This window comes from Prionailurus viverrinus, chromosome D1 (assembly GCF_022837055.1).
Source record: "Prionailurus viverrinus isolate Anna chromosome D1, UM_Priviv_1.0, whole genome shotgun sequence".
Lineage (NCBI taxonomy): Eukaryota > Metazoa > Chordata > Mammalia > Carnivora > Felidae > Prionailurus > Prionailurus viverrinus.
This window is the reverse complement of record NC_062570.1, coordinates 61811254-61821515: the sequence shown is the minus strand read 5'-3', so window position 1 is coordinate 61821515 and position 10262 is coordinate 61811254. Positions and strand designations below refer to the sequence as shown.

Sequence of the window (10262 nt, the reverse complement as noted above, 5' to 3'; positions counted from 1 at the left end):
TTCCAGCTTTTCCAATGATAACCACTCCACCCCCACCTCCCGCTCTGTAATCATGCAGATCCTCTCCCACCTGCCTTCCCACCGTCTGCACCTGTCAGGTAATGCTCCTATGTCAGCTCCTAACTCTTGAATAGGTCAGACAAGGTCATCATTTCTAAAGGATTTCTATGCTTTGGAAATGAAGGACTTTTCTGACTGACTAGTCTATCCTAAATATATGTCAGGTGATACAGCCTGTCTTCATAAATGGTCCTTCTGACTATGATACGTCACTAGAGTTTTAGCAGCATAAACCACAGCTATTGCTGAATTACTGGTATATTTGGTGACTTTCGGTATATGTTTAAATTTTTAAAAATAATGTTTTTAATGTTTAGTTTTGAGAGAGACAGAGACAGAATATGAGTGGGTTAGGGGCAGAGAGAGATGGAGACAGAATCGGAAGCAGGCTCCAGGCTCCAAGCTGTCAGCCCAGAACCCGACACGGGGTTTGGAATCATGAAGCTGTGAGATCATGAGCTGAGCTGAAGTCAGACTCTCAACCCACTGAGCAACACAGGCTCCCCTAAATTTTTTAAATGTTCATTTTATGTATGAGAGAGAGAGAGAGAGAGAGAGAGAGAGAGAGAGAGAGAGAGAGAGATAATGAGCAGATGAGGGGCAGAGAGAGAGAGAGAGAGTGAGAGAGAAACAAAGAGTTTGAAATAGGCTCCAGGCTCCCTGGTGTCAGCACAGAGCCCAACACAGGGCTTGAACTCATGAACCACAAAATCATGACCTGAGTCAAAGTCAGTTGCTTTACCTACTGAGCCACCCAGGGGCCCTAACATTCAGTATATGTTTAGATGATTATGAGCTTGCTGACATAATGTAACACTGTTGGAGAGATAGGAATGAATGAAATAACTAAAAGCTGTTTTATACAGGATAGCAACTATTTTTTTTTTCATAAATGGTTGTTTGTTTGTTTAGAGAACAGCATGGGAAGGAGCAGAGAGAGAAGGAGAGAGAATGCAGAGCCTGACATGGAGCTCAATCTCATTAACCATGAGATCATGACCTGAGCCAAGATGAAAAGTTGGAAGTGTGGGGCACCTGAGTGGCGCAGTTGCAGTCCCTTAAGCCTCAGACCGTGGCCAAGGTCATGACCTCACAGCTCATGAACTGGAGCCCTGCATGGAGCTCTCTGCTGTGAGTGGATCTTCCCCACCCCCCATCCCCGCTCCCCTGCTTGCATTCTCTCTCTCAAAATAAATAAACATTAAAAACAACAACAACAACAACACAGAATGGGATACTTAACTGACTGAGCCACCCTTGCACCCAGCAGATATTTTTCTATTGTACAACTTGAGAATTTCATGATTTGAGATATGCAATTCTTAAAAGCAATGATCTTTATCAGAAAAGAACTTTCATACAGCACTAAGAACCCAAGTTTTGAGGAAATTCAGTCCTCAGGGAATTGAAGCAACTAAAGATTCCTTAGTTGCTCTACAGCCCTCTCTCCTGCATCTGCCTTCTGTCTTCCATTTCTACTTCTATCTTGGACTCCTCTTAAGGAGACTGTCTTTTCACCCCTTTATTTTTATTCATTTTTTAGGCTTGAGCTCACAATATGAGTGAAGCAATCAAATGGTCTGCATATTATTAAGAATCAATGAGCCTAAACTTGCCGATCTTTTGGTGATAGTAACCCCGAGCACTTTCAACCCCAGAAACTAACCTTTATTCTGGCTAAGTTACCTGTTCACCTATATCCCCTAGTCAGCAAGAATGAGTCCTCTTGCCTATGCGCTGTTTCTCTAGATTTTTTTGCCTTCTAGAGATTCCTCCCTTCTAGTCATTCCGAAGCGTGTACTTCAGAATTTCCATTATTTAAAGTGTACAATTCATGTCAACGAATTCTTCCATTACTTATATAGGCAAAATAAAATAAAGTTTTACTTATAATGTAAAAATCAGCATGGAACTTTGATTTAGATTAAAATTACATGGATTTGATCATCTTTTCTCAAGCTCTATTTCACATTTTTTTAAAAGGACATCCAGTCCTACATAAATATATAATACATAGATACAGGTATCTAAATATATTATGTTCATGGGTGAAGTTATTTCTATCTCACTTCTCTTTCATAGGAAGCCTTTTAAACCAAAATACTGTTTAGAGTCTGATTATGTGATTGTCCAAACTGATGGTTTCTGACACCGAGATTTGGGGGGAAAAAATAGAACACTAAGGACAGCTGAAAGGTGGGATAGGGAGAGATTTGTTAAAATCTGATTAAAGTGCAATATCCAAGCAAATAAACAAGTATAATTATTTCATCTGCAGGTCCAGAAGGACATAACCGAAAGATCAGTAATTTACTCCTTTATCCACGTCATCTGGGTGGTTCTAATGCAGTTGGCCTGCCTTGTACATAACTTCTTACTGTGGTACACTACTTATGGATGTCCTTCTTGAAAACAGTGATGTGTAAGTATGGATCTTTTCCTTTGATAATATAAACGAGATGGATGAGATGGTCTTTGAATTCTGACAAAATCACAGAGACTCACTATGATGACTTTGAATTAAAACAGGAGTAGAAGAGAAGAGTGCCACTGACTGAGAAGCTTCTTTCATTTTCATCTGGAGGCCGGAGGACATTATGTCCGTTTCCAACATCACAGTCTTCAGGCCTTCTGTGTTGACGCTGATAGGGATCCCAGGCCTAGAGACTGTGCAGTGCTGGATTGGGATTCCATTCTGTGTCATGTATCTCATTGCTATGATTGGAAACTCCTTGCTTCTGATCATCATCAGGTCAGAGCGCAGCCTCCATGAGCCCATGTACATTTTCGTAGGCATGCTGGGAGTCACAGATATTGTACTTGGCACGAGCATTGTGCCCAAGATGCTTGGAATCTTCTGGTTTCATGTGCCAGAGATTTATTTTGATTCTTGCTTGCTTCAAATGGGGCTCATCCACACATTTCAGTGCATAGAGTCAGGCATCCTGTTGGCCATGGCTTTGGACCGTTATGTGGCCATCTGTTATCCACTAAGACATGCTGCCATCTTCACCCACCGCCTAGTCACCCAAATAGCGGCTGTGGTAACACTCAGGGCCGCTTTCCTAGGAGCCCCGTGCCTAATACTGATAAAGTTCCGGTTTCAGTTTTACCATACAACCATCATCTCCCACTGCTACTGTGAGCATATGGCCATTGTGAAAATGGCTGCAGAAAATGCACGGGTCAACAAAATCTATGGCTTGTTTGTGGCATTCACTGTTGCAGGGTTTGACCTCATATTCATCACTTTGTCCTACATACAGATATTTATCACCGTTTTTCGTCTGCCCCAGAAGGAGGCTCGGTTGAAAGCATTCAATACGTGCATCGCTCACATCTGTGTCTTTCTCCAGTTCTACATCCTTGCCTTCTTCTCCTTCTTCACACATAGGTTTGGTGCTCATGTTCCCCCTTATATCCACATCCTCTTTTCTAGCTTCTACTTGCTGGTCCCCCCGTTTTTCAATCCACTTGTCTATGGTGCCAAGACCAAGCAGATCCGCATTCACTTGGTAAAGATGTTGTGTTCATAAAATGTACTACATAAAACTTCTCCTTTATGCAAAATAACAATCTCTCAAAACAGAATAAAACAGAAAAATGCATATGATTCATGATGCTTGACTTGTCTCCTTAATTGTTTCATGAAATTTGCATGCATTTTAGGCAATTTTCACATCACAGCCCATGACACCTATCGGTCAGTGCGATTTAGATCCTACTAGGTAATGAGAATGGGATGGTAGAAACAGCAATAGTGAATATGTATCATTTCCCTTTTTTTTCTTATTTTGCAATTCCTGATTGAATTTTCTCGTTTAAGTATTCTTCTCCACAATGATCCATAAATATCTATTTCTCAATGAATTTCAAAGCACCCAATACTCATTGTCTTGGATTGTCCAGGTACATGATGAAATCATGTTATTGATTCTATTTTTTTCTGGATCATCCTCATCATCTTTATTTAATTTTTTTAATTTTTTTTTCAACGTTTATTTATTTTTGGGACAGAGAGAGACAGAGCATGAACGGGGGAGGGGCAGAGAGAGAGGGAGACACAGCATCGGAAACAGGCTCCAGGCTCTGAGCTATCAGCCCAGAGCCTGACGCAGGGCTCGAACTCATGGACCACGAGATCGTGACCTGGCTGAAGTCGGACGCTTAACCGACTGCGCCACCCAGGCGCCCCCTTTTTTTTTTTAATTTTTTTTCAACGTTTATTTATTTTTGGGACAGAGAGAGACAGAGCATGAATGGGGGAGGGGCAGAGAGAGAGGCAGATCCTCATCATCTTTAAAGTAAATGAGAGGAGGGGTTCCTGGATGGCTCTGTTGATTAAGTGTCCAATTTCAGCTCCAGTCATGATCTCATGGCTCATGAGTTCAAGCCCTGCACTGGGTTCTTTGCTGAGAGTTCCAAGCCAGCTTGAGATTCTCTCACCTTCTCTCTCTCTGCCCCTCCCCACTTGTGCACTTTCTTTCCTACTTTTAAAATAAATAAATAAACTGAAAATTAAATAAAATAATTAAAGAATAATCTTAAAATAATTAAAAATAAACTTAAAATATAAATAAATTAATGAGAGGAAGCTTTTTTGTTCTTATTCAAACAAAACCCTAAAGAACCAAAAAACCGTATGCATTCTAATGACACATAGTCTTCAAATTTCAACATTGCTGGTGTCATTCAGGGCATTAACGTTTAAACGTTATGAACAATCCAGTATTCTATTTCACAATTCAGTACTTTTTATGCCCACTCACCATTTTTGTCTTTATTAATTCCTCAAGTGTTATCAAAACCCTACAATATTATAAATGCTATACTCAAGAATAGAAGCTTAATGACAAATTTGACAGTGTTAATGTGTTTTGGGTTTATAGCCATTATAGCTTAATATTACTGGGAGAAAGAGAGAGACAGGGAGATGAAAATGACAGAAGTAATAGAGGTTAGTCTGGACTGTGGGGTTAGCCAAGAGAGTGAAGCATTGAAATCCAAAGGAAAGCAGCATCTATAGAATTATTCTTATTTTCTTTGGTTTTTAATAACAAAATCTGATTCCTCTTTTAAGTTTTTTGTTAATTCCAGTTACTTAACACACAGTGTTATATTAGTTTCAGATGTGCAATATAGTGATTCCACACTTCCATTCAACACCTTGTGCTCATCATGACAAGTGGACTTCTTAATCCCCATCACCAATATAACCCATCCCTCCACCCACCTCCCTGCTGGTAATCATCAATGTGTTCTCTACAGTTAAGACTCCTTTTTTGATTTCTTTCTCTCTCTCTTATTTTTTTCCCTTTGCTTGTTTGTTTTGTTTCTTAAATTCCACATATGCTTGAAATCATGTGGTATTTGTTTTCCCCTGTAGGGAGTCTGATTCTTAAGGAATGACAGATGAATTGCTGGTAGGTAAGGACATACCATGCCAGGTAGATGACTTTGGAGCTTAAATAGAGAATCAAGAAATGGCACAGTTTTTCTCAATGTAATGTACAACTTGTAGAGACAAGAAAACTACAAATGTCAAGAATGGTTATGGACACTATGCAAAATGGGTGAACTTTATTCTGAAAGCTATCATATGTCACTGGCCAGTTTTCACTGTAAAAATGCGCATGTGTGTGAATGTGTGTAACTATTTGACAAATGGCAGCATATCCTCTCAGTGGACTTAAAACATTATGCTTTTAAATCACTCAAGGTTATTGCAGTAATGAACACCTAAAGTGTTCTGTCCAAATTAATGACTTGAGAACTTAAGGCTTGTGGGCAGTTCCAAAAACCTGGCTTGTGGGCTGTTCCAAACATCATGATCATTTTTAAAAAGAGCATGGAAAATATTCCCGTGTGTGCATATGTCCATAATTTGATTTATGACACTTAAATCAATGTATACCTAAGAACTTATTAGACTGCATGTCACATGGATGTAGATACTCTGGCTTCTTTTATGGACTAGGCCTTATCAATGAATACTGAATTTGATCACTTTGTAAATCTAGAGGCTACCCTGAAGCATCTTTTGAGGCTGTTTTAAATGGCAGTTTGTATTATGGAATGAGCCTAAATGTCCATAAACTGATGAATGGATAAAGAAATTGTGGTTTATGTACACAATGGAATACTACTTGGCAATGAGAATGAATGAAATATGGCCTTTTGTAGCAACGTGGATGGAACTGGAGAGTGTTATGCTAAGCGAAATAAGTCATAGAGAGAAAGAGAGATACCATATGTTTTCACTCTTATATGGATCCTGAGAAACTTAACAGAAGACCACAGGGGAGGGGAAGGAAAAAAACAAGTTAGAGAGGGAGGGAGGCAAACCATAAGAGACTCTTAAAAACTGAGAATAAACTGAGGGTTGATGGGAGGTAGGAGGGAGGGGAGGGTGGGTGGTGGGTATTGAGGACGGCACCTGTTGGGATGAGTATTGGGTGTTGCATGGAAACAATTTTGACTATAATTTTCATATAAAAAAGAAAAGAAATGTCAGTATTTACAGATAGGATTTGCTTGGATTACCAATAGGGGTTGTGGTTCTTTAATAACAATTTCCTTGAAATAAAAATAAAAAAAAAAATCAGAGGTAATTTTAATATTCTAATCAGAGTTCAGCAAACATTTATGCAAATAAATGGGTCATCATGGGCAAAGAAACATTTAAAGACTATTTTGTAAGTATTTATATAAAAAGCAACAAAGCATATTTCCACAAATATTTTGATATAATATATATAATTATGAATCATTAATAACTGACAATAATAATAATAAAAAACAGATGTATAGTTTTCTGTAAAGAAAGTCTACTAATCAGGGGAATGTGGAAATGTCCATCATAACTGGTCATTGTGAGAATACTACTCAATTTACAAAGCTTCAATAAAATAAAGATCTAAAGAATGATACTACAAGAGAATGAGCGTCAAATGTGTGATAGAGATCCATTGTGGATACAGATTTTGTCTCCAGAAGTGTCTCAGTGAAAGAAGGGTCACAGAATACTTATTTATACGTAACTCATTGGCACAGGAACATACATTTAAGTACACTTAAGTGTCCTTTCAATCTTTTTCCAAATGAGGACAGCAGAAAGAAACTGACAAAAGTAAATTTAATTACTTAATTTTTACCGAAAACTTTTTATTTTGTAAGGAATGTCAAAAAATACAGATTGCATATATTAATTTCTCTACATCTCCCCGGTGGGGAAAAAGAAATGAAGAGACCAAGGGGATTCTGCAAGTTGCAGAAATGGCTTCAGAGACATTAGATGTGGATGGACAAAAGAGGGCTTCATTATGAGCTGCTGGGTCCCTGGAGGCTTGGGTTAGTGGCTGGGAAATCTCATATTCAGACCTCCTCCTTCTCCATGTACACTGGGGAACGTTATACTTGCCAATTCAAGCTTAATAAAGTTATGCTGTGTCTAGCAAATATAGACCTTCCTGTGAGTTTTGTTGGAGTGTGATCCCACCAACATGAGCTCAGACATTTACAAAAGAGGGTGCAAGTCCATTTTGCAGGGACAAACGAAGAGAGGAAAGTCTATTCCAAAGATGTGCACAGTTTGGCAGATGGCCGAGCAGCAAATGGATAAGAGTTCATGATATTTACAGCGGGCTGTTCCAGAGGGTGCAGAGAGAAGAAAGAGATGCTGCCAGCGTAAGCACAAGTGAATGAGATGAGAGTCTCAGGGGAAAAAAGAGTGAATGACAGGTGGGTGATGAGTGATGAGTGATGGTGTTATGAAGACAGACCATGGTTTTCAGGAGTCTTGTAAAAACACAACTGGCCCTCAACAACAAAGCATGAAGTCCCTTTCCCCAAGTTCACCCAATAATGTTTCATACCAGCTTTTCCAGTGATAACCACTCCAGCCCCCCTGCCCTGTACTCACTTAGGTCCTCTCCCACTTGCCTTCCCACCACCTGTACCTGTCAGGTAATGCTGCCACATCAGCTCCTTACTGTTAAATATGCCAGACAATGTGAATGGTACTAAAGGATTTCTCTTCTAATTCTGATTAACTCTAGAAAGAAGAAGTGAATAAACGAATCCATGATCGAGGAATCTCTAGGATTAAACATTGGTGAGCAAAACTTTGGAAATCATGTCTTAGTTGACTAACTAGTCTATTCTAAATATGAATCAGCTGATACAGACTTGCTTCTAGAATGGACCTGTTGAGTGGGTTCCTTCACTTGAGGTTTAGCCACATAAACCACAGCTCTTCCTGCATTACTGGCATTTTTGGTGACAATAAGTATATGATTAAATGATCATGGGCTTGCTGACAGAAAGTAACAGTGTTGGACCAACTAGGAAAGAATGAAACAACTGAACCCTGTTTTCACCAAATAGAAACTTTCTAATGTAGCTTGAGGTTTTCTAATTTAAGATATGTGATTTTTAAAAAGCAATGATCTTTTCAGATACAAATGTATCCAAACTAGACTAAGAGCCCAGTTTTCAGAAAAGTCAGTCATCAGTGAATCGAGGTGATTCAATGTTTGTTAGTTGAGCCCTCTCCTCCATCATTTCTGGTATCCCAAGTCTGCTCCCTGTCTTCCATTCCTACTTCCATATTGGACTCCTGTTGGGAAACGTGTCCTTTCACCCCTTTATTTTCGCATCATTTCTTATGCCTGAGCTCATGAAAAATTCAAATGTTCAAGTGATATATATTTCATTAAGAATTAATGAGCTTACATTGGCCAAATGAATTACCCCTGTACCCATTTTCCCACACTCTGTTGTCAGCAAGATTGAGTCCTCTTGCTTCAATACATTGTCGCCTCTGAGTTTCCAAGTTTTCTAGAGATTCCTCCCATGTAGGTATTCAGAAATGGGTATTCCAAAATGTCAGTGAATTTAAGCACACCACTAATTTTCAGGAATTCAATTGTTAGTATGTGGGCAAAATAAAATAGAGTTTTACTAGGCATGTAAAAATGGCATGAAATTTCACCCAGACTCACCAAAAGTGCATGGGGTTGGATGATCTTTGCAAAGCGCTTCATTTACTTTGTTTTGAAAGGACATCTGGGGAAGGGAAGGAAAAATACTACAAAAACAGAGCGGGACAAACCATATGAACCTCCTGGGTATAAAGAACACTCTGAGGTTACTGGAAGGGTGGTGGATGGGGGATGGGTTAAATGGGTAATGGGCATTAAGGAGGGTACTTTTTGGGATGAGTACTGGGTACTATATTTAAGCAAAGAATCACTAAATTCTACTCCTGAAACCCTTCTTACACTACATGTTAACTAACGTGGATTCAAATTTAAAAAGTGAAATTGTTATTGGAAAAGAAAAAAACAAAGAAAAGAGAGACATCCAGCCTTACGTAGATACAAATGATACAGATAGATGAATATACTGTGCTCATGGGTGTCACCAGTTTCTCTGTTCTCTTTCATAGGGAGTTTTTCACTTAAAAAAATCAAGAAATAAACAGAAAAAGAGGCTCCTGTGTGTCTCAGTTGAGCATGCCATTCTTGATTTCAGGTCAGGTCAAGATCTTGGGGTTGGTGAGTTCAAACCTCATGTCAGGCTGTGTGCTGATGGTATGGAGTCTGTTTGGGATACTCTCTCTCTCCCTTCTCTTTGCCCCTCCTGTGATGTCTGTCTCTCTCCATTAAAAAAAACACCTTTAAAATATAAAACTTATGGAGATTTGTCTACTAATATACTGGTCAGAGTCAGATTTGTTGATCCAAAGTGTCAGCTCCAGACCTAGACACAATGGAAAATAACAGAATATTATCAGGTAGTTGGAATGTGGAATATGGAGATTCATCAAACTCTGCTTGAAATGCCATATCCAAGCAAGTTTAACAGGTATAATTATTGTATCCCCAGGTGCAGAGGGACATAACAGAGAGATCAGCAGTTACTCTGTTACCCACGTGATCTGGCTGGTTGTAATGCAAATGACTTGCCTTCTACATAACTTCTCATTGTGCTACACTACTCGTGGATGTCCATTCTGAAAACACAATGAGTATCGGTGGATCATTTTCCTTCCATAATATAAATAAGAAGGATGATATGATCTTAGAGTTCTGACAAAATCAGAGACCCACTATGAAGACTTTATACAAACAAGAGTAGCGGGGAAGAGTGCCACTGACTGAGAAGCTTCTTTCATTTGCTTCTGGAAGCCCAAAGACATT

General features: G+C 39.1%; 1 protein-coding gene across 1 annotated transcript; it reads left to right on the top strand.

Annotated features, from left to right (window-relative positions):
• Nucleotides 1-2657: 2657 nt before the first annotated feature.
• Nucleotides 2658-3596, top strand: LOC125177199 (olfactory receptor 52A1-like). The gene has a single exon (XM_047879313.1). It carries the CDS (start codon nucleotides 2658-2660, stop codon nucleotides 3594-3596), a length of 939 nt encoding a protein of 312 aa, XP_047735269.1.
• The last annotated feature ends 6666 nt before the right edge of the window (nucleotides 3597-10262 follow it).